This window comes from Schistocerca americana, chromosome 11 (assembly GCF_021461395.2).
Source record: "Schistocerca americana isolate TAMUIC-IGC-003095 chromosome 11, iqSchAmer2.1, whole genome shotgun sequence".
NCBI lineage: Eukaryota > Metazoa > Arthropoda > Insecta > Orthoptera > Acrididae > Schistocerca > Schistocerca americana.
This window is the reverse complement of record NC_060129.1, coordinates 21,744,183-21,768,684: the sequence shown is the minus strand read 5'-3', so window position 1 is coordinate 21,768,684 and position 24,502 is coordinate 21,744,183. Positions and strand designations below refer to the sequence as shown.

The 24,502-nt window shown below is 46.8% G+C and overlaps 1 protein-coding gene across 1 annotated transcript; it reads left to right on the top strand.

The window, feature by feature from the left end:
* Nucleotides 1–3,062: 3,062 nt before the first annotated feature.
* LOC124553961 (cortactin-binding protein 2-like) lies at nucleotides 3,063–21,295 on the top strand. Its single transcript, XM_047127975.1, has 5 exons — nucleotides 3,063–3,628; nucleotides 13,474–13,525; nucleotides 15,661–15,794; nucleotides 17,836–17,955; nucleotides 20,899–21,295. The coding sequence occupies exons 1-5, from the start codon at nucleotides 3,063–3,065 to the stop codon at nucleotides 21,293–21,295; spliced, it is 1,269 nt and encodes a 422-aa protein (XP_046983931.1).
* The last annotated feature ends 3,207 nt before the right edge of the window (nucleotides 21,296–24,502 follow it).

Genomic DNA, 24,502 nt, shown 5'->3' with positions numbered 1-24,502 from the left:
ATGACCCTCATAGGAGGTGCTCGTTAAGTGAAGTGTGACTGTTATTTCTTCATCGCTATAATACAGGGTGGCGCTGAGAAAGGTAACCTGTTTAAGTGTGAGGGAAATGAAGTGAAATTACAGAAGCGAGGAACTAAAACAAAAATCACACGTCGTTAGATCCGGCCTACGTGGTGGCCATGAATGTTTGCTGACAGCTAGGTCCTCAGTGAAGACATCGTGGACTCGTTCCAGCGATACCTTAGACGTGTGGCATGTTGTCCCATCATGCTATAAGCAGCAGTATTGTCTTCCATGTTCAGTGAGCTGAGCACAGAATGTATCAAACGTTTGTTGAGGGTCGTGTCAAAAAAACAGTCTAGTAATGCGCGTTCCTGTTACACGGCGCCAAGTGCAGACGTTTTCATCGTGGAGTGGTTGCTGACAAACTATATTGGGGTTCTCTGTTGCCCAGTACCTCGTGTTCTGTGAATCCAAGTGACCAGAAAGGTGAAACCATGCTTACAGTCACTCGCGATATAATGGAAAGGGTCTAACAAACCATCGTCGATGTTACTGAAAAGCCGCCTTCAGTAACGTAAAAGTTTGACAGACATCCTCCACTAATTGTTGCACAACCCACACACGATACGGCTTCAGATTAAAGCTCTTCAATGTCTGGCAGGAACTCCTACTCAAGTGCACCTTTTGCAACAATTTACATGTAGACCTCTTTGGGCTCTGAACAATTACTCAGCAAGTGTCTGCGGTAACTCCTGGGTGTGCCAACTGAAGGAATTCTCCGTCGTTCTACGTCTTGTACATTCTGTGTTTTTTTACAGGCTCTGTATTTCTCTCTCTGCTGGCAGTCGTCTGTCCAGGTACTTGACTCGAAAATTTCGCCAGTTGCTTAACCGAACCTGTCTTCACATATGATTCCACAATTTAATTTATTTCTTCTATAGTGTCATTTTGCAGACCGAAAAGCTCGTCCAACTTCAATCATGAAATAAATTGCAATGCTGACAGAATAATTCTAGCAATTGAGGATTTGATTATAACAGACGTAAACATTACAATAGTTATTCTTCCACCTTTTCCGTTATGTCATTTCTTTCCCGCGTAGTGTAAGCCGTACCACCAAGAGCAAAGTGGCACATTCAGAGAATATACGCTAATGAACAGTGTTTGCAAATGAACAGTGAACAGCAATCTGATGAATAATGTCCGTCTTTGATTTGTATTACTTAAAATCATACTTGACGCTTACCAGGATTTCACTGTTTTTAACAGCTTTTAGTCATAGGTTGATATTGGCGACACCTGTTACGGGTGTGGCTTAGCCAGGCAAATGTAAGCAAGGGTTATAGGTGCTAAACTGCGAAAAAAATACAATTATTTTCATGAGACGGCCGTACCTGTTTATTTATTAATAATTTGTCAAATTGTGGTTTTGTTTTTGAGATAAAGTAACCAACTCGTTTCCTAATGGAAGCCTATTTCTGGTCTTAGTTTTCATGTTCACCAATGAAGAGTGCTAACTTCTATAGCTAGGAAGTCGTGAATGGCACTAAGAATTCTAAAGCTTCGCTCTCCAGCTGTGGATATTTGTCTTTCCTCTTCATGCAGAACACGTGAGTCTTTTACGATTTAAATTTTATGTAAGCGTGATGTCCAAAGCAAAGACTGTTTGTCATCTTCGTGTTCACATCGCTCAGTTGTACTGACATAGCTGCAAAAGGATTTCGCATCCATCTATGCCCACTATTAGCTTGAGAGTTCAGTTCCGGAAAGTAAATTAATAGTTTTTCTCCAAAGTTAGTCAAGCTGTGCATCGTGCAAGGAATGTGAGAAATTACACCACCAACTGGCCCACTTCTCTCTGACAGCCTTCTGAAAGTAAAGGACAGACTGAAACACTGCCTTCAGTAAAGACTTTGACCACAAACGGAATTTTGCCAGGACTGCTTAGATTTTATCCTTCACCTTTATATTCGTTTTCTTCTCTCCCTTGGAGGCTCTATTCTGTAATATTTGAGTGATTAAAATCAATTGCGAGTAATACTAACATCACTAGTGAAAGAGGATCGCAGAAATAATTCAGATAAAAAGATTTGGAATCTTGTTTTAATGTTCTTAAAATTCAGCTTCAAGTTCCAGAATTCGTCAATACCTCTCCTTTGGAAAGCTACCAAATCTGAGGAGATTCTGATGATTCTAAACAGTCGTTTGCAACACTTTATTTGACTTCAGAGCTTTGATCGTTTTCTTTAAGCACGTCTTTCAGATCAGAAGGTAAAACCGTGGCTGCCAGAGCCTGTTGGTGGAGAAATCACTGTGTCCATGATACATTTGGCCTTACTGACAACTTCACAACGAGCCCGCTTCTCCTATCAGTGACGGCTTTACAACGTGTTGGTGTTAAGAGAACAGTTTCCTGTATTGTGGCTGTCTGACATCAGTAACAAAATGATAGCACGTCTCAGCTAACTGGAAGAGACAATTCTCTACCAATTGCTAAGAGTTCACCAGTTGACGGTTTGGTGTTGTCTTGCTGGAATCTGTCGGAAATGTCAGAGGATTCGGTCTGGGTGCCACAACTACCCCGTAGCACTGTTTGCCATTAAGTCACCCCCAACTCTTGTAGCAGATTGTCTGTCCACTGCGTGAGGTAGCTCCTACAAGACTTGCAGAAATAGCTGTTAAAAGCAGAGCAATGCACATACCAAGTGTCAAGTCATTCTTTCTGTAAATAACTAGAGAGATTGAGACAGTTACTATCTCCATTTCGAAAGACATCGTGATAGAACAATCCTACTCTGTAGAAAGAAGTTGGGGAATGAGGTCTACACACCTTCTGAGGACATGTTGTCCAAAATCAGGGTGCTGCAACGGTATGGGAAATCTCGAAAGCTGTGCTGTTGGAAGAGTTTTACGCAGACAGGATATCGTGACATTGTAATGGATCACTGGTGGACAACATTCACCAGCTGTTGTTGTACAGGTCTGCACGTGCGTCGTACGAGTGTGGAGGGTGCCGTGTAAGGTGGGCTCGGTGGCGCCGTGTTTCAGGACCTTCCGCCATGTCGGCAGCTGCTGAGGTTCAGAGGACGGCGGCCGTGGACCTGGGCACCCTGCTGGACGCGGGCGACGGCGCGGTCGTCACGCTGGTGGCGGGAGAGACGCGGCTGGCGGCGCACCGCGCGGTCCTGGCCGCCAGGAGCCCCGTGTTCCGAGCCATGTTCCAGCACGACACGCTGGAGGCCAGCTGCGGCGAGGTCAGAATCGCAGACGTGGGGGGCCCGGTGCTGAGGCAGCTACTGTCTTACATGTACACCCTGCAGGCACCCCAGCTGACCGACACGGCCCCGGAGCTGTTGACGGCAGCCGACAAATACGGCCTGTCCGCCCTGAAGGCCGCCTGCGAACAGCAGGTGGCGGCACAGCTGGAGGTGGAGACGGCGGCGGCTGCAGCTGTGCTGGCGGTGAGGCACTCGTGCCCCAGCCTAACTGCGGCCGCCGTCCACTTCATAAGGGACCACGACTACAAAGTAATGGCGACGCAGGGCTGGGCAGACGCCGTGCTGCAGTACCCGAAAGACATCGTCGAAGTCAGTCGGCTGCTCAGTGAGCCACCAGCAGAACCCAGGTGAGCACGGGGCAGGATGTTGTTCTGTGTCTACCAGTAACATACGTGTGTGTGTGCGTGTGTGTGAGTATTTCTGAGACTAAAATATTTGTCAGCTGCTCGGTGAGCCACCAGCAGAACCCAGGTGAGCACGGGGCAGAATGTTGTTCTGTGTCTACCAGTAACATACGTGTGTGTGCGTGTGTGTGAGTATTTCTGAGACTAAAATATTTGTCAGCTGCTCGGTGAGCCACCAGCAGAACCCAGGTGAGCACGGGGCAGGATGTTGTTCTGTGTCTACCAGTAACATACGTGTGTGTGTGCGTGTGTGTGAGTATTTCTGAGACTAAAATATTTGTCAGCTGCTCGGTGAGCCACCAGCAGAACCCAGGTGAGCACGGGGCAGGATGTTGTTCTGTGTCTACCAGTAACATACGTGTGTGTGTGCGTGTGTGTGAGTATTTCTGAGACTAAAATATTTGTCAGCTGCTCGGTGAGCCACCAGCAGAACCCAGGTGAGCACGGGGCAGGATGTTGTTCTGTGTCTACCAGTAACATACGTGTGTGTGTGCGTGTGTGTGAGTATTTCTGAGACTAAAATATTTGTCAGCTGCTCGGTGAGCCACCAGCAGAACCCAGGTGAGCACGGGGCAGGATGTTGTTCTGTGTCTACCAGTAACATACGTGTGTGTGTGCGTGTGTGTGAGTATTTCTGAGACTAAAATATTTGTCAGCTGCTCGGTGAGCCACCAGCAGAACCCAGGTGAGCACGGGGCAGGATGTTGTTCTGTGTCTACCAGTAACATACGTGTGTGTGCGTGTGTGTGAGTATTTCTGAGACTAAAATATTTGTCAGCTGCTCGGTGAGCCACCAGCAGAACCCAGGTGAGCACGGGGCAGGATGTTGTTCTGTGTCTACCAGTAACATACGTGTGTGTGTGCGTGTGTGTGAGTATTTCTGAGACTAAAATATTTGTCAGCTGCTCGGTGAGCCACCAGCAGAACCCAGGTGAGCACGGGGCAGGATGTTGTTCTGTGTCTACCAGTAACATACGTGTGTGTGTGCGTGTGTGTGAGTATTTCTGAGACTAAAATATTTGTCAGCTGCTCGGTGAGCCACCAGCAGAACCCAGGTGAGCACGGGGCAGGATGTTGTTCTGTGTCTACCAGTAACATACGTGTGTGTGTGCGTGTGTGTGAGTATTTCTGAGACTAAAATATTTGTCAGCTGCTCGGTGAGCCACCAGCAGAACCCAGGTGAGCACGGGGCAGGATGTTGTTCTGTGTCTACCAGTAACATACGTGTGTGTGTGCGTGTGTGTGAGTATTTCTGAGACTAAAATATTTGTCAGCTGCTCGGTGAGCCACCAGCAGAACCCAGGTGAGCACGGGGCAGGATGTTGTTCTGTGTCTACCAGTAACATACGTGTGTGTGTGCGTGTGTGTGAGTATTTCTGAGACTAAAATATTTGTCAGCTGCTCGGTGAGCCACCAGCAGAACCCAGGTGAGCACGGGGCAGGATGTTGTTCTGTGTCTACCAGTAACATACGTGTGTGTGCGTGTGTGTGAGTATTTCTGAGACTAAAATATTTGTCAGCTGCTCGGTGAGCCACCAGCAGAACCCAGGTGAGCACGGGGCAGGATGTTGTTCTGTGTCTACCAGTAACATACGTGTGTGTGCGTGTGTGTGAGTATTTCTGAGACTAAAATATTTGTCAGCTGCTCGGTGAGCCACCAGCAGAACCCAGGTGAGCACGGGGCAGGATGTTGTTCTGTGTCTACCAGTAACATACGTGTGTGTGCGTGTGTGTGAGTATTTCTGAGACTAAAATATTTGTCAGCTGCTCGGTGAGCCACCAGCAGAACCCAGGTGAGCACGGGGCAGGATGTTGTTCTGTGTCTACCAGTAACATACGTGTGTGTGTGCGTGTGTGTGAGTATTTCTGAGACTAAAATATTTGTCAGCTGCTCGGTGAGCCACCAGCAGAACCCAGGTGAGCACGGGGCAGGATGTTGTTCTGTGTCTACCAGTAACATACGTGTGTGTGCGTGTGTGTGAGTATTTCTGAGACTAAAATATTTGTCAGCTGCTCGGTGAGCCACCAGCAGAACCCAGGTGAGCACGGGGCAGGATGTTGTTCTGTGTCTACCAGTAACATACGTGTGTGTGTGCGTGTGTGTGAGTATTTCTGAGACTAAAATATTTGTCAGCTGCTCGGTGAGCCACCAGCAGAACCCAGGTGAGCACGGGGCAGGATGTTGTTCTGTGTCTACCAGTAACATACGTGTGTGTGTGCGTGTGTGTGAGTATTTCTGAGACTAAAATATTTGTCAGCTGCTCGGTGAGCCACCAGCAGAACCCAGGTGAGCACGGGGCAGGATGTTGTTCTGTGTCTACCAGTAACATACGTGTGTGTGTGCGTGTGTGTGAGTATTTCTGAGACTAAAATATTTGTCAGCTGCTCGGTGAGCCACCAGCAGAACCCAGGTGAGCACGGGGCAGGATGTTGTTCTGTGTCTACCAGTAACATACGTGTGTGTGTGCGTGTGTGTGAGTATTTCTGAGACTAAAATATTTGTCAGCTGCTCGGTGAGCCACCAGCAGAACCCAGGTGAGCACGGGGCAGGATGTTGTTCTGTGTCTACCAGTAACATACGTGTGTGTGTGCGTGTGTGTGAGTATTTCTGAGACTAAAATATTTGTCAGCTGCTCGGTGAGCCACCAGCAGAACCCAGGTGAGCACGGGGCAGGATGTTGTTCTGTGTCTACCAGTAACATACGTGTGTGTGTGCGTGTGTGTGAGTATTTCTGAGACTAAAATATTTGTCAGCTGCTCGGTGAGCCACCAGCAGAACCCAGGTGAGCACGGGGCAGGATGTTGTTCTGTGTCTACCAGTAACATACGTGTGTGTGTGCGTGTGTGTGAGTATTTCTGAGACTAAAATATTTGTCAGCTGCTCGGTGAGCCACCAGCAGAACCCAGGTGAGCACGGGGCAGGATGTTGTTCTGTGTCTACCAGTAACATACGTGTGTGTGTGCGTGTGTGTGAGTATTTCTGAGACTAAAATATTTGTCAGCTGCTCGGTGAGCCACCAGCAGAACCCAGGTGAGCACGGGGCAGGATGTTGTTCTGTGTCTACCAGTAACATACGTGTGTGTGTGCGTGTGTGTGAGTATTTCTGAGACTAAAATATTTGTCAGCTGCTCGGTGAGCCACCAGCAGAACCCAGGTGAGCACGGGGCAGAATGTTGTTCTGTGTCTACCAGTAACATACGTGTGTGTGCGTGTGTGTGAGTATTTCTGAGACTAAAATATTTGTCAGCTGCTCGGTGAGCCACCAGCAGAACCCAGGTGAGCACGGGGCAGGATGTTGTTCTGTGTCTACCAGTAACATACGTGTGTGTGTGCGTGTGTGTGAGTATTTCTGATACTAAAATATTTGTCAGCATCTCACATCTGATGTACCAGTGCTGTACAGTACCCGTGCACGGAATGCCATTCGCTGACAGCTCACGATGGCGTAATTGTCTTGTCACGACTGGTTTATTAAAGCTCCACGTTGAACTCTTTTTGTCAGCAGTTACGTCAAGTAAAGAAATCAGAGACGCCCAGTGTAACATCTCAGATACTTCCATTCTCTCCTGCTCCAGTTTCCCCACAGTCCCATGTTCACTACCATACAGTGCTGTGCTCAAACGTACATTCTCGCAAATTTCTTCCTCACATTAACGCCCGTGTTTGATACTAGTAGACTTCTCTCGGCCAGAAATGCCATTTTTACCTGTGCAACTCTGCTTTTGATGTTGTCCTTCCTCCATCTGTTATTTTGCTGCCTAGTAAGCAGAACTCGTTAACTTCAATTACTTTCTGACCATCAACCCTGATGATAAGTTTCTCGCTGTTCTCATTTCTGCTACTTCCCATTACTTTCGTTTTTATTCAATTTCATCTCAAACCATATTCCGCATTCATTAGCTTCTTCATTCCATTCCCTGTAATTCTTCCCCAATCTCATTGAGGAAAGCAATCTCATCAGCAGTTCTTATCATTAATGTCGTTTCATCCTGATTGCTTCTTCGATGTGTAGACTAAACAGTACGAGAGAAACACTACATCCCTCTTTTACACACATTTTAATCCAAGCACTTCGTTATTCGTTTCCCAGTCTTATTGTTCCCTCTTCCTTGTTGTAAATATTGCATCTCTCCTGTCTTTCCCAAAGCTTAGCCCTAATTTTCTCATAGTTTCGTACATCTTGCTCAATTTCACACTGTCGAATGCTTTTTCCAGGTCGGCAAATCCTATGAACGTGGCTTGATTTTTCTTCAGTCGTGCTTCCATTATCAACAGCATATCAAAATTGTCCCTCTGATGCCTTTAACTTTCCTGAACCGACATCTAACAGAACTTCAATATCGTGTTCCAGTCTTATATATCGGTTGGTCAAAAAGTCAGTATAAATTTGAAAACTTAATAAACCACGGAATAATGTAGATAGGGAGGCAAAAATTTATACCCATGCTTGGAATGACATGGGGTTTTATTAGAACAAAAAAAAAGACGCTTCAAAGATCACTTGCGCATGTCGTTTGGTGATCATCGTGTGCTCAGCCGCCACTTTCGTCCTGCTTGGCCTCCCAGGTCCCCAGACCTCAGACCGTGCGATTATTGGCTTTGGGGTTTCCTGAAGTCATAAGTGTATCGTGATCGACCGACATCTCTAGGGATGCTGAAAGACAACACCCGACGACAATGCCTCACCATAACTCCGGACATGCTTTACAATGCTGTTCACAACATTATTCCTCGCCTACAGCTATTGCTGAGGAATGATGGTGGACATATTGGGCATTTCCTGTAAAGAACATCATCTTTGCTTTGTCTTACTTTGTTATGCTAATTATTGCTATTCTGATCAGGTGAAGCGCCATCTGTTGGACATTTTTTGAACTTTTGTATCTTTTTGGTCCTAAAAAAACCCCATGTCATTCCAAGCATGTGTGTCAATTTGTACCTCTCTATCTTCATTATTCCGTGATTTATTCAGTTTTTAAATTTATATTGACTTTTTGATCACCTGGTATATTACTCTTGTCAGTAACTTGGATGCATGTGCTGTTAAGCTGATGGTGCGATAATTCTCATACTTGTCTTGGTCTTTTTCTGAAAGTCATATGGTATATCACCAGACTCGTACATTCCACATTCGAACGTGTATAGTTATTTTGTTACTACTTCTCCAATGATATTAGGAATTCTGATGGAATGTTATTTATCCCTTCTGCCTTATTTGATATTGAATTTTCCATAGTTCTTTTAAATTCTCACTCTAGTACTGGATCACCTATCTCTTCCATGTCGACTAATGTTTCTTCTTCTATTACACCATCAGCCAAGTCTTTCACGTCATACAAGCATTCAGTGTATTTTTTCCATCTGTCTGCTATCTCGTCTGCATTTAACAGTGGAATTCCGGTTCCACTCTTAATGTTACCCCCTTTGCTTTTAATTTCACCAAAGTTTGTTCTGACTTTCCTGTTATGCTGAGCCAATACTTCCAACAATCATTTCTTTTCCGATTTCTTCATCTTTTTCTGTGGCTATATGGCCTTAGCTTCTACACACTTCCTATTTATTTCATTCTGAAGTGAGTAGTACATCTCTATTCCTGAATTTCCCTGAACATTTATGTACTTCCTACTTTCATCAACTGAAGCATTTCTTCGGTTACTCATGGTTTCTTTACAGTTAGCTTCTTTGTACCTATGTTTTTCTTTCCAGCTTCTGTGATTGTTTTTAGAGATATAAACTCCTCTTCAACCACGTACCTACTGATCTGTTCCTTATCACAGTATCTATAGCCTCAGAGAACTGAAAGAACTCTTCATTCCTTAGTACTACTACATCCCACTTCTTTGCACACTGATTCTTCCTTGCTAGTCTCCTAAACTTCAGGCTACTCTTCACCACTACTAAATTGTGATCTGAATCTGTATCTGCTTCTGGGTATGCCTTACAGTTCAGTATCTAATTCCAGTGTCTCTACGTGACGATGATGCTATGTAACTGAAATCTCCCCATATCTGACTTCCTTTCCCAAATGTACCTCCTCTCCTTGTGATTCCTAAACAAAGTATTCGCTATTGCTAGCTGAAATTATTGTACAACTCAACTAGTGTTTCTCCTCTCTCTTTCCTGATACCAAGTCTACATTCTCCTGTAATCCTTTCTTCTACAGTTTCCTTTGCGGACTATTAGATTTTCATCTTCCTTTAAATACTGAATTACCTGTTTAGTATCCTCACATAGTTTTTCTATATCTTCATCAACTTGCGATGTCTGCACGTATACCTGAACTATCGTTGTCGGCACTGGTGTTAGTTCGCTGTTGATTCTGTTGGGAAGAACCCTATCACTGAAATGTTCACAGTAGCTCACTGTCTGCCCTAACCTCCTTCTCATATTGAATCCTACTCCTGCTCCGCCATTTTCTGCTGCTGTGGATATTACCCTATTCTCACGTGGCCAGAAGTCCTTGCCTTCTTTCCATTTCACTTCAATCACCACAACCATTTGGAGACTGAGCATTAGCATTTTCCTTTTACACTACTGGCCATTAAAATTGCTACACCACGAAGATGACGTGCTACAGATGCGAAATATAACCGACACGAAGTAGATACAATGATATGCAAATGATTAGCTTTTCAGAGCATTTACACAAGGTTTGCGCCTGTGGCGACACCTACAACGTGCTGATAATGAGGAAAGTTTCCAACCGATTTCTCATACACAAACACCAGTTGACTGGCATTGCCTAATGAAATGTTGTTGTGATGCCTCCTGTAAGGAAGAGAAATGCGTACCATCACGTTTCCGACTTTGATAAAGGTCGGATTGTAGCCTATCGCGAAAGCGGTTTATCGTATCGTGATATTGCTGCTCGCGTTGGTCGAGATCCGCTGACTGTTAGCAGAATATGAAATCGATGGGTTCAGGAGGGTAATACGGAACGCCGTGCTGGATCCCAACGGCCTCATATCACTAGCAGTCGAGATGACAGGGATCTTATCCGCATGGCTGTAACGGATCGTGCAGCCACGTCTCGATCCCTGAGTCAACAGATGGGGAAGTTTGCAAGACAACAACCATCTGCACGAACAGTTCGACGACATTAGCAGCAGCATGGACTATCAGCTCGGAGATCATGGCTGCGGTTACCCTTGACACTGCATCATAGACAGGAGCGCATGCAATGGTGTACGCGACAACGAACCTGGGTACACGAATGTCAAAACGACATTTTTTCGGATGAATCCAGGTTTTGTTTACAGCATCGTGATGGTCGCATCCGTGTTTGGCGACATCGCGGTGAACACACATTGGAAGCATGTATTTCTCATTCCCATCACCTGGCGTGATGGTATGGGGTGCCATTGGTTACACGCCTCTGTCACCTGTTGTTCGCAATGACGGCAGTTTGAACAGTGGACGTTACGTTTCAGATGTTTTACGACCCGTGGCTCTACCCTTCATTCGATCCCTGTGAAATCCTATATCTCAGCAGGATAATGAACAACCGCATGTTGCAGGTCCTGGATACAGAAAATGTTCGACTGCTGCCCTGGCCAGCACATTCTCCAGATCTCTAATTGGCTCGTCACAATGCACCAGTCACTACTCTTGATGAACTGTGGCATCGTGTAGAAGCTGCATGGGCAGCTGTACCTGTACACGCCATCCAAGCTCTGTTTGACTCAATGCCCAGGCGTATCAAGGCCATCACTGCGGCCAGTGGTGGTGGTTCTGGGTACTGATTTCTCAGGATCTATGCAGCCAAATTGCGTGAAAAGGTAATCACGTCAGTTCTAGTATAATATATTTGTCCAATGAATACCCGTTTATCATATGCATTTCTTCTTGGTGTAGCAATTTCAATGCGGAGTAGTGTATTATTTTCCAGCTTTCCTACCACATTCTAACTCCTCACATTCCACGTCTGGACTCGTATAATGTCATCCCTTGGTTGGTTATTCAATCTTTTTGTCAGGTCATGTCAGTCTTGGCAGTCTCTTCCCAGGTATCTGAATCGCCAGTAGTCTGGAAGCTCTTGGCAGGATCGTCATGATGTGTGTTCAGTTACAGGCCACATGTCGTGTTGATACTCTTCGCGTACCTTTAATGAAGTGGTTTCCATTTCCTTCTCATGCCACTCATGATTGCTGAATCTTCCACTAACCTAAACGGCAAAGCAGGGCCCTGAGCCTCCGTGATCCCCTCCGCCCACTCTGGCAAGGCTGTTGGCTGAATGAGGGTGACCTTTTATGCCAGGAGCCTTCGGCTGCCAATGCTGATGATTTTTATTCACAATGTGGATGGCGGGGTTCGAGCCCAGGATCGAGGACGACGATACCTCTAGATGACGGGCTCCAAACAGCAGGGTAATGATTCCCAGTCAGACGTCCAGGCGCCACGCGGGGTAGCAGTGCGGTCTGAGGCACCTCGTCACGGTCTGCGGGGCTCCCCCCTCACCCCCCCTCCTGTTGGAGGTTCGAGTCCTCCCTTGGGCATAGGTGTGTGTGTGTTGTCCTTAGCGTAAGTCAGTTTAAGTTAAAGTAGTGCGTAAGCGTAGGGACGGATGGCCTCAGCAGTTGGGTCCCATAACATGTTTCCTAAAATTTACAAATTTTTTTACAGCCGTCCAGTACAGAAGGTGCTGTGAGCACAGGGGCTCCTGATGCACATTGTGAGTGAACGACAAGAGAACAATCCAGTCAGCACGACAGCATGGTCACACACAGTGGTGGGCCTTACAGTCACATTGTCTTCTCGTCTCTGTTCAGCCATCACCCGCAATATGTGCCATGCCTCTCCTCCTAGGAAACACACAGGTACTGGTTACCTCACTGTACTGGATGCTGGAGGAGCAGGCGGCAAATCTCTGCCCTCCAGTCACGTCTGTAATCGTCTCTGGCGCCGTCGGAGGCCGTCCAGTGGAATGCACCAGTTTGCTCCTACTGGGATACGCCAGATTACGTTGCCTATGGATCTGTTTGAGTCTGAAGCATCTTGTACAATGTCAGTACTGATGTGACGCTTAGGTCCCACTCCTATTTGTTACTCTCTGTCTCTCACGTATGCTTCATACAAGGCTGTCTCCTTTATTTTTCAAATCTTTTGGAATGTGTATGCAATACTCTACAGATTACTTGACAAGTTGTAAACATTGCCTGTGAGGCAATGTTGATTGTACCGCCTGACCCACTTTTTCTTGTAACAGCAGCCTGTAGTGTAATCTTCTCAATCTCAGTCTCTTGTCCAGCTTAAAACGGAAGATAATGTTTAAGTCAGAAACACATAACCCTTGCTGTCTTTTCAAGAAATCGAATTATAGAGACATTACATGCCTGTATGATTTTGTCTGCTTTACTGAAAAGCAAATTTTGAAACTACTCATTGTAACGTTTGCAGTATAGCTGTTGTAGTTCCTGGCCATCACCTTCTTCATTCCTTCAGGCGTCAAACGTATTGCATGGTAGTTATCCACTGTTCATCAAAATATCAGCCTATCAAACAACTCCTGTATGTAAGTTGGTACCCCGAGTTACCAGATTATATCTTCTCCATCTCCTCCCCCCCCCCCCCCTTTCTCTCTCTCTCGCTCTCTCTCTGTCTTCAGTGACATCACTGAGCCTCCATACATTGGGTTTCAACCAACCTCACAAGCCAGCCGACTTGAACTGCTCGCCAGGTTGTGCCCGGCAGGTGTTGTGTGACTGAGGCAGAGGTGCTGGCCCCTGCGGCCGGGCTCTCGTGTCCAGTTCGGTGTCCGCCGCCTCCAGCCGCGCCTCTTGTTTTCCAGCGCGCCGGCCGCCCCCGCCGCCCGGCCGCCCAGCGACAGCAGCCGGACCCCCGCCGCCGCCCCCGCCGCCCCCCGATCTCCACCGCCGCCGGACAGCTCCGCCGTCTCCCGCCTGCGGTGAGTGGCCGCTGCAAGTCCGCGACTTGTACCCTCACGCCAACACTCACTGCCGTGTCAACCAAACGTTATACTAACGAAGAAATCGAATTTCAAAGTTTTTAAAATTTTAGATGGCACCCAGGTTACAGTTATTAGGAAAAATTATTTCCTTGCTTAACGGTGTGTTTAGTGTAATTGCAACTTTCGATGGTCTTTATGCGTGTTACAAATTACTGGTGAAGGAAATGGGTGTGAAGCCAGGGTTTCAGTGCATCGGCATTCACGTAACCCAGAGGATGCATTAATGAATCGTTGCGTATACAGGTGTATGCAGAGTCCCAAAAGAAAACATAAAAACAGTGATAAAGTAAGAGTAAGCAGAATTAGAAGTAAGTGGGCTCAAAACCGGCTGTTAACAGCAGAGGGTGTTGATGTGGCTTGTTTCGTGCGTGTCCTCAAATATTATTCGAATTTGCTTGAGATGACTTTCGTGGATGGATACTTTCGTATTGTAGGGCATATTCTGAGGCCTCAAGTGATCACCAGTTCAGTACTGGAGGGCACTGCGGAGGGTAAATATCGAAGAGGGAGACCAAGAGATGAGAACACTAAGCAGATTGAGGAGGATGTAGGTTGCAGTAGGGACTGGGATAGAGTAGCATGGAGAGCTGCATCAAACCAGTCTCTGGACTGAAGACCACAACAACACAACTTTCGTACGTAGCAGCCACTGATGATCTTAATGCAAATTAAAGCTCTGGTAGTAGCGTTTAGAAATGAAGAAATTCAGAAAACATCAGCCACAATGAAAGTTGGAGTCAGGGGTGAAGGCACGCTCAGGTGGGGTGACGGTAGCGGTGCCCGTCGACGATAGGCGGCAGACGAGGTCAGCTGTGCTGTGGGCGTGGCAGGGTGGAGGCGTGTGCAGCACTGCACACCCCGCCCGTCTTAAACCACGCCCTGCAGCTGGTGGCATCTGCCGGGCGTCCCGAGCACAGCATCTCCAGTCAGCGCAGAGCTGTTTTTTCCTTAGCAACTTCCTAATATTCATCTCGCTTGTTCGAAATCAGCGACCGATGTTAGTGGGCATAACTAGTCGGCTTTCTGAAAAAATATGCCCTACAGCCAGCTGAAAGGTTTTACAAGATGGCTTCATTGAGACTCCATTGACATAGCTGTTTTTGAACTTGAAGAAGGTGCTCGATGTACCAGAATAGTACCTCCACAGGACTAGGACTAGCAACAATGCGACTGTTCAGCACGCCATTTGAAACTGATCAGAGCAGAATGCAGCAAGACGCAATAGAATAGAGGAGTGTCCTAAGTTTCAAGTGGGAAAGTAGGTGCAAAATAAATGCTGTAACTTAAATATATGCACTGACTTTAGAAAACACATTGCTCCCCCTATACGGAGACTCACGGATTTCGTGGCTCGGTTACATATCGTGCTGAGCTGTAGACACGTACAGCGTGTGGATCTACTTGTGATCGAACCACCGGCCTCCTACTGTTACAATCCAGTTTCGTTATTCTATTAGTGAAGCGAGGGTTGCATCGTTCTGTCCACCAGAACCGTCTGTGATAACGTCTCGGTGTTGCACCGCCCAGAACCCTACCAGGCTGCCTTAATGATTTGGTTTTTTTCCCCCCTAGTTCACTAGATTATAACGACGGTTTATTTTCGTGCATTGACACGTTTCTCGGATATATAGCGATTGTCAGCTGCCTTTCATGGAAAAACAGCCTGACTGTGTGCCACTCGCACCTGCATAGCTCCATAAATGTGCGAACTTCAGGTACATTAACTTCTTACACGGGAAACAGCCTCTTCACGCTCTGTACAGTATCACTGTGGGCAACTGGCAAAACAGCACCACGGAATAACAATACTGACTGCAGAGGAGTGAAATTCAGCTTACACACCAATAGTGAAAGCTACCCACAGCTACTGCTGGACTTTACACTACTATTACTGTCGAGGGTAAAACTAATGAGAGTAATTAGGGGCTCCACCGCAAACTGTGTCGTCGCAGTGGCAGGGCGTGGCCAGGGTTTAACGCGGCGTGAGCGGCCACTTGCATTTTGTAGGCTGGTGGGCGCAGCGACGTCAGGCCGTGCCCTGCCTGCCCCTCACTGGTGCTGCATCCAAGTTTCAATGACAAAGTGTTCAGGTTTGGAGTTGAGAATATTTGGTGCATCAGTGAAACAAGGCAGCAAATCCAGTGAGCAACTGCAAACACTGTATTCCCCATTAACCGACACCACAGTTCTGAGCCAATGTGGTACACTGCTGCTGGCCGCTGTTGTTTGACGTTCCAGTAAGTCTCTGGAGTTGGCTCGCTGCCCCACTGGGAGAAAGTGATGGTGCAACCAAGCCCTGACACCTTCACGGATCGGACTGCTCGCTGGACAGCATATATGCCGAGAGCCGATTTCTGTCGTTCTTGTGGCTGCAGTATCCCTACCTCTTAAGAATAATGATGTACAGGTCCTTTGCACACGAACGCATGTCCGAAGCAAGAGGCACAGTGACAACAACAGCTGTTAAAAAGATACAATCAACAACACAGGCAAGGAATCATCGTCTTCATCCTCCAGCAGCTGACAATGACTTTCAATCACAGTATCCTCCCCTGCACGGTGATTGACGTGTTGTTGTGTACATAGTTCCGCGTAGTCAGCGCGTACGCAACTTTCCCACTAGAGCGCGCCCCGCTAAGCACAACAGCGCAGGCGCAGCGCTCGTCCCTCTCCGCACTACGAGATGGCACTGCCATAGAGACGGACCAAATTCTGTTTCTGCCGATCCGCGTGTTAATGTGTAACGCAGCCAATGAGATTGCTGCTAACGTAGAACCTCTTCTCCTCGCGGATCACACTCGCGCAGTGATACCTGAACGCGCGAGGTATTATAACCTCCGATTAGTCAGTCTGTATTAGTCTGCATCAGTCTCTACTCAAGCTTCAGTCTGCGCCTAATAATCGACTGTGATAACGCCGCTGCACTCGGTCGTAAAGTGAAGGCAGTCGGCCGCTGTGTTCTCTGTGCTGACAGACAATACCTGAAATTTGGTATTGTTGTCGTACTCACATCACTGTGGATGTCGTAATTTTCGAATCCGTAAAAATTTGCAAAATGGAATGTCCCATGCCTTCAGCTTAAGGATGTTGATGAAATGTAGTTACATCAATATCTTCTCCAAAAAATATTGATGTATATCGGACATCATTTTCTGTCGGTATATCAATATGTCGATATCAAAACGGCAATATCGACTGTGATATTTTTATTTTATATTATATTTTCGATAAATATTTGAAGCTGTCTTATTTTCAAATTGTAGTGGGACATGATTCTTACCTTCAAGTGTTTAATAATCTTACTACTTTCTGAGTTTTCATCACGTCCAATCTTGCCCTTTGAGTGTGTGAATCAAGTATTTGTGGCAGAGAACAAAAACACCGATTGCACCACGGCGTGGGAGGTAGGGGGGGGGGATTGAATGGAGTGACAAGATTTACGACGTCAACAAACAAAACACCAATTTCCTAAAAAAATAATTTTCAACGGAACTAGTGTGCTATTTCTGCACATCGAAATTCTTGAAAAACAGTTGCTGAAAATGAAGAACAAAAATGTAAATGACAAGCCGTGGGCGCAGACATGTGAGGGGAAATGCTGACGTAATCGGCGGGCAGCGCTGCCAACGGAAAAAGCACGCTTTAACTTGGCCGCAGAATTTCGACGCTGCAGCTGGTAGGTGCCTGGCCTTTGCAGAAATGGAAAAGCAGGGAAGCGGGCATGAAGTGTTCCGGACAAACCCGCTGTGGTGACGAAACACCACGATGGACCCATCACATGCCTTTTTCTGTTTCAGTTTTCAGTTAAATTTTTGTGGTTTTGATTGGTGAGAACCAATACTATAACAAAGGATACTACTGTACCCTGCCACTGCAGAATAATACTGCAGCAAAAAAACATGAACGACAGAAAAGAAACGTAAATAAAACTTTAGTTGCGAAGGAAATGCGCCACATTCAACAACAAAACACAGTGCTCATACAAGCGTCTGCCATCAGCAAAGTATGTCGAAGGCTTTAGGAAGACTGTGCAGTGCTCGATAACAACAAATTGCTTCCGATGGGCGTGACGTGACGACTGTTTGAATTGGATTCGTGTGAGCAGTTGCGGGCTGCCTCTCGCGCATGCGCAGTTGAGTGCCGTGGCGTGTGAGCCGTCCCAGCTCCCTGTTGTGGTTACAGAAGTGTGGCTGGGAGCCGCCGTCTGACGTCGCCGCCCTTGGGAAATGCGGTGGATCCGGGGCTGGTGCAGAGAGCAGCCCGAGCTGTGGTGGGCGGGTGGGTCGCCTCCACGTGGCCTGTGTATACCTTCAGCGGTTTTACTGTCTCCTCCTCGTTTATTGCTCTCACGTTAAATTAAAACAAAACGGATTTTTGTGACCAGGAACTGTCAGATGAATTAAAATACGTTCGCTAAAGTATGTTACTAGTTTCAGATTCTATTTCCACCTTTCTGACAGGCAAGAAGTAATCGCTTTGCAGAAGAGTCAAGTTATTTTTCAAGGTTCGCTAAAGAGATTAAGCTTTTAATAATCTTTTCCGCTCAGGCAGTCAATTTATTTGAAACAAAGTGTTTAATTTCACACTATTGCCTAGTTTCAACTGTTCGCTGCGCATCAAGTGCAGTTATGGCATTATGGCATAATAAAGAACCAAACATGATGTAATGCAGTACTGGTGCTGCAAGGAAATTTACATCGGAATCTCGACTTGGGAATGTGCACTTTAAGGCGAATTGTGCATTTGAGTGTGGTGCACGAAATCCCGATGCTCTTGTTCCTTTCGTGACATAATGTAAGATCTTTCAGAGTTTTTTACACGTAGGAACATGAGGGCCTCCTGCGTCATCGTAGCTGCGCAAGCGCGGTGGCTCCTTCCACCTGGCGCTCTCTGTCAGCTGCTCAAACGAACCTCATATTTCTAGCAGGTCGCGGGAAAATACTGAGAATGGTGGTTTCAAAAACGTACAGCGTAAATTTCCTTTTACGCAAGATGAACTATGTGCGAGAATGTACGATGAATTTATTGAATCAAAGAGCGTTTGACTCTCATTTAAAAATCAACTCTTCGGTGACGAGCTATTTAGAGGAATTTAGAGTCCAGAAGATGAGACATTTGGGTCGTTACTAAAAGTTTTACAATCACGTTAGTGTGACGTGTATTAAAGTGTAAAACGCGCACAGATCATCAATATTGTATGTGCAGCCTTAGCTTCTCTTGCAGCTTATTAATCTTTGAGACCAATATTGTATGTGAACGCTGTGTATATTAATTGAAACCATGAGCTTTTATTATTTGTGTCTTGGCGCTACTTAAGAGTGATGTTGCTATTGGCTGACTACATCGCGTGTCGTGTGCTGTCATCACCTGCCGAGATCACGTGACATGAGCTATGGCTGGCTTACAAAAGCTCACCGCAATCTCGATTTCAATGCATCGGAAAGTAACGTGCGGTGTTTGGTGGAATCCGAATTTATACCCCCATAATAGGAACATATGCACGACATCAAAGGTCTTGCAAAACGTTTTTTTTTTCCGCTGAATTTAGTTTCCTAAAGTGCCGGGAATTCTACGTCGGTACAACAATCAAAGAAGTGATGAGTTTTACAGTGGGGAGGAAGAGTATAGTGTCGCTTAACACGGAAAAAGTGTATTTTGACCCGGGAGAAAGTCTATTTTTAACCGAGAAGCCGAGGAAAAATGCGTGAACTTTTTTCCCCTTGTGCACGTATACACGCTGTATAGCTTGTTGATGTACAGAACATGTAATAATAAGTCGATAGTTCCACAACTCTAGAACCAGCAGTATATTTACAATGTGCAGCCGATATTTTTATAGGCAGTAGTGTCCCGATATTTTGCCCGCCGATACACACTTTTTTCAAGAAATCGAGTGTCGATATTGACATTTTAATTAGTATCGATGTATTGGACACTCCATATTTTTAAAAATATCGACAATCCTGGTGTAGCGCCGACTGCCGTTCCGCAGCCGAAGTGTGTCAATTGCGGCCGTGCGGCCATCAGAGAAGACGGCGGCAGGCCTTGCAGGCGAGTCAGCCGAGTACAGGGGGCAGCCCGGCCGACGCTCGGCCCTCCCTGCAGCTCGCGTGCGCCACGCCGCAGCCGCCTGCGTCTGCAGACACGGCTGTCGCACGGCTCAGCCTAACATTCGACCTGGTCTCTGCTCGAAGGCACGCGGTTGCTTCCTGACGGTGAAACACCTGGTCTCAGGTCGAAATTACAAACTACTCGCAATTGTACGTAGACGGAATACACTTTATTTAAATACTTTGAGCACATACTGAAGTGTGTTGGACAGTCGCTGACAGGCGGTAGGGGGCGTCGCTTGTGAGGGTCGCCTGCCCTGGCCGCCCTCTGCCCTGGACGCGGTACAGTGTGTCCGTCAAGTCGTGCGCCCTCTCCGCTCCACAGTGCTGTCCCGGCGACCCAGTCTGGCCACACAGCCTGGCGCCGCTCACTCCCACCTCAGCGACTGCCCTGTCCAGAAAAACACCACATTACGGAGTAAATTGCACTAACACGGGAACAGGAGTCAAATGTCGGCGTTCCCGTATCTCTTAGAAGTATAAAAGCGGATGCCTGTCGGTCTGAATGCGTGTTCGTCTACAACTTCATCCACAATTGGCGCATACATTCCGTCCGATACGGTTTTTAAGCAACACATACTGCAGCTGTACTGGACAATTTAAGCCTTTCCTTCGATGTGGTCTGGCCTGTGTTGCGACCTATGTTTTGTTAACAGACGAGGAAGTTGTATTTCTGTACTTAGATATCTGATTAGTTACCTATGTTTTCTTCCCGAGTGTCGGAAGGGATTGCTCCACACACAAGTAACCGTTAGAGGTGTGAAGCTCAAACATCGGTTACCAGCAGGATGCTGAGGTCACAGGAGGTGACTCCTCAGAGTGAATTAGGAGAAAAAGTTAAAACAGCTGGTAATGAGATGCAGTGCACCAATTTTTAACGGGAAGCGGCTGCAGATTTCTATAGTGGGATACTGGTATGTGTCTGTCATACGCTGGTTGATCTGTATCGTAGAGGGAAGATTTCTACATTTGTAACTCATGGCTAGGCAGAAGTGTATTGAGGACTGCTGGAAGTTTCGCGTCTGTGACGGCTTCTTTCATTCGGTGTGTGTGTGTGTGTGTGTGTGTGTGTGTGTGTGTGTGTGTGTGTTTGTGTGTGTGTAGTAGAGTGAGAGTGTGTCGATGTTTTGTGCAGGAGCCTCTCTCAACAGGAGAGAGGGAGGAGGCTGATACAGGCGGCCGAGCAGGGCGCGGCGGAGCAGCCGCGCGAGTTACTGGCGGCGGGGGCGGACGTGGCGGCGAGGGGGGAGGCGTTGGGGACCAGCTGGACCGCCCTGCACTGGGCTGCAGAGAACGGCCACGCTGGTGTGGTGCGGCTGCTGGCCGGCGCCTCTGCTGACCCCAACGCCAGGGATTGGCGGGGGCGGACGCCGCTGCACTGGGCGGCAGAGACGGGCCACGCAGAGGCGGCGGCTGAGCTCCTGCTGGCGGGGGCGGACAGGGGGGCCCGGGATGGGGGTGGCAGGACCCCCCTGGACCTCGCCAGGCAGAGGGGAAAGCAGGAGCTGGTGGATATGCTGACACAACGCTGACATACGGCATTCAGGAAGCACAAGCAGTTACACCATATGCGTTGGTCTTTCAAATAAAGTATACAAAAATCAATCCTTTGTTCATTTATTTGTACATACCATTTTGTGCTGCGTATGACAACTCCGGTAACACCGGGACAACGACGAGAGATACCTGTAAACTAACGTGAGGAGCCCGTCAGTCTGTAAAATACTTCACGATCAGTTTTTGCAAAAGCTGAGTAACAACTGATAAACACTGCACTATTACTAAGCACCACCTGTCTCTCTCAAGATAATGTCAGCACTCAATCTCTTTCAAGACACGAATGGCGCAATATTGTTGGTTGCCTACCACATCACGCAGCTGCACTAACGTTCGTTGTTCGGACCAGACCACTGCATTACCCCATTACTGGAAACTATATGCTGCTAGCGTGCGTGGTGCTATGTTACACCAGCATAAACCGCACCATACTCGGATTACTGGCACACAAGTCGTTCAGTCAGAATGTGTCTTCAGTTGCGATCTCACGCCGAGTTCACTTATGTATCTGCAGTACGCAAATACTTGCCGTCTTTAATTGCAGCCTCACATTGGTAGCAAGAGTTACACCACATACCAGGCAACACTGCACACGGAACGAGTCACACATCAGGCAGATTCGTAGAGGTGACACTATGACGAAAACTAAAATAAATAAAATTCTCTACTTTGGCCCACTAATCGAGCAAGTGCTTCCAACTGTTGGTGAGATTCTAATGAGCGACTTGTTGTTACGTTAATTCAAATGTAGATCTGACTCTCGATGTAAATTACACACTTTCCCATACTGTCGCCATCTGTACATGAGCGTGTCGTTATTTCCTAACTTTCGTCACCTGAGTCTACGACGTTTAATAAAAATGACGGAACGAGCAGCGGGGATGTCAAAAACGAAACGCACTACGACAACTAACTTTTAAAACACGGTTCCTCTGACAGCAGTGCTGCACTGGAGCGAATACCTGGTGGTTACAGAGATGGAAGAGATACATGTCCAGTGTGCACAGAGGGGGTTCTTATAAAGTGTCAAGCGATGTGAAAGACTCATAAAATGTTGACGTCGAAAGGGAACTGGCCGGATTGAGCGTGTGAGGTTGCTTTCCCTATCGACAGCAACTTATTTTTCCAGATTTCAGGTTTCAGTGTGACGCTGCAGCTAAGGGAACAGTGCAGAATACAGCAGCAGTGGCGGCGGCGAGCGGGAAGGCGTTCCCCGCGCATGCGCCGGCAGCGGATTCGCCGCGCGGCGTGACGGTGAGTGGCTGGGGTGAGGGCTCGCGAGCCAGCCGTGGGGCCGCGACAGAGACTCGCGCCCGCCAGCCTCCAGTACTCGGCTGCGAGACGGACCTGCAACTTCCCCTCACTCAGCATCGGCCGCCAGGGCCCACCTGTGGCGCAGCAGGCGGTCTCGTGTGTAACCGCTACACGGCGAGACAAACAACTTAGACCCACACATTCACACCAGGCTACAAACGGAAACATAAAACACACTAAATTTTCTGAATCTCGCCGTCTGAAAGAGAAACGCCACACATGGCTTCACAATATTCGGGAAACCGACAGCCACGAAGCATCGCCGTTCACAAACCGCCGAATCACCCGGTGCTGCACAAGCTTCAGATTCTGACTCCACAGACTGAACAGAACATCCGTAAGCAAACACCATCACACAAAGCAGCTACACACAATAAAACATATACCAGAGGAAAATAGTGGCAAGTCCCATATGATCCAGAAATTAAACCAACAAATTAGTAGGGAGAAAAGAAACAGGCCCACACACACAGAGAGAGACAGAGAGAGAGACCGATAGTGTAAACAAAATTCAAATTCGTCGCCAAATACTCTCGAGAAGAGTTGAACGCTAACGGCTTTAGCAAACACAACGTGTGTTTGTGTGTGCAGTGCCCTCAGAACGCAAAAAGAATGATGTCGCAAAAAAATTGAGCAATAACATGTATACGCTAAATGTTTTGACGCCAAAATTACGTCGCTGAATAATCAAGAGGTGTGCAGTGCAGGACACCATACAGATAGTCCTGCTAAACTGCGTAATGTAAAAATCACGGTAAGAGGAAAAAAAAACTTTCTTTAGGCCTGTCTTTGTTAGATCAATTAAAACATAAAATATGTTCACTTTCTACAGCTTACAATAATCAGATGTCCACTGGGTATGGCACAGAGGTGCCTAAACATGTTTACGTAACAAGAGAAATTACTCTTTCTGCATAAAAGGGGAACCTGTTTTCAATAATGTATGTATATATTCGCCATTTACTGTAAGTTATTTTCACAACTGCAATGTCGCCTTTGGGCTCTGAACAAGATTTCATCTCGGCGCATGTCAGACTTTAAACTCCTGCGACACACACACACACACACACACACGTCCCGATTTTTGTAACTTCATGTGGTGAACCGTTTTACCTATTTAAATGCTAACTGTTTTACTGCATTCTTTAATAAATGTACTGTGATGGCGTCTTGGAATTTACTTCAAATGGTTTAGCTACTCTCACCACCAAATTGGACACACAGATCGCCTGCTTGCATCTAAATAGCTATCCGTTCTGCTGCAAGAACTGCCCAAGTGGCCATATCAGCGAGAGACGTACGAAGAACAAGCAGGAGGGATTGCGGTGCGTCGGCTCACTAACATCGTACAGGAAATAGTTAAGTGTAGCAGTCTCGGGTGGGAAGTTACGGTGTGTTTATTGCTTCCATCGGAGTCGTGGCTACATTCAGAAACATGTACGGAGGTTTGGTACCAAATGGGGGTCTTGCGCGTAAAAAAGCGTTCGGAAGAAAAGTAACGAGTAAATATTTGTACAAAGAACGGGTGTTCAAAAATTACAGACTGTATACGACTGAGGACAACCGGAAATCTGGGAAGAACCCGTGAATTTTTTCATTGTTTTAGTTTTCAGATAATTTTTTGTAATTTTGGCTGGTGGGAACTGATTCTCTGGCAAATTGTATCCCGCTACTGGAGAATAACACTGCAGCAATGAAACATGACGGGAGGGAAAAAAATAAATCTTTAGTTGCAGAGAAATGCGCCATTTACAACAAGAAAACACAGCTAAAAATATGTCAAAGGCCTTGGGGCGAAGACGATGTGATACTTTGTAACAATAAACTCCTTTCTGTGAGCGTGACGTCACAGCTGCCTACGTCAGGTT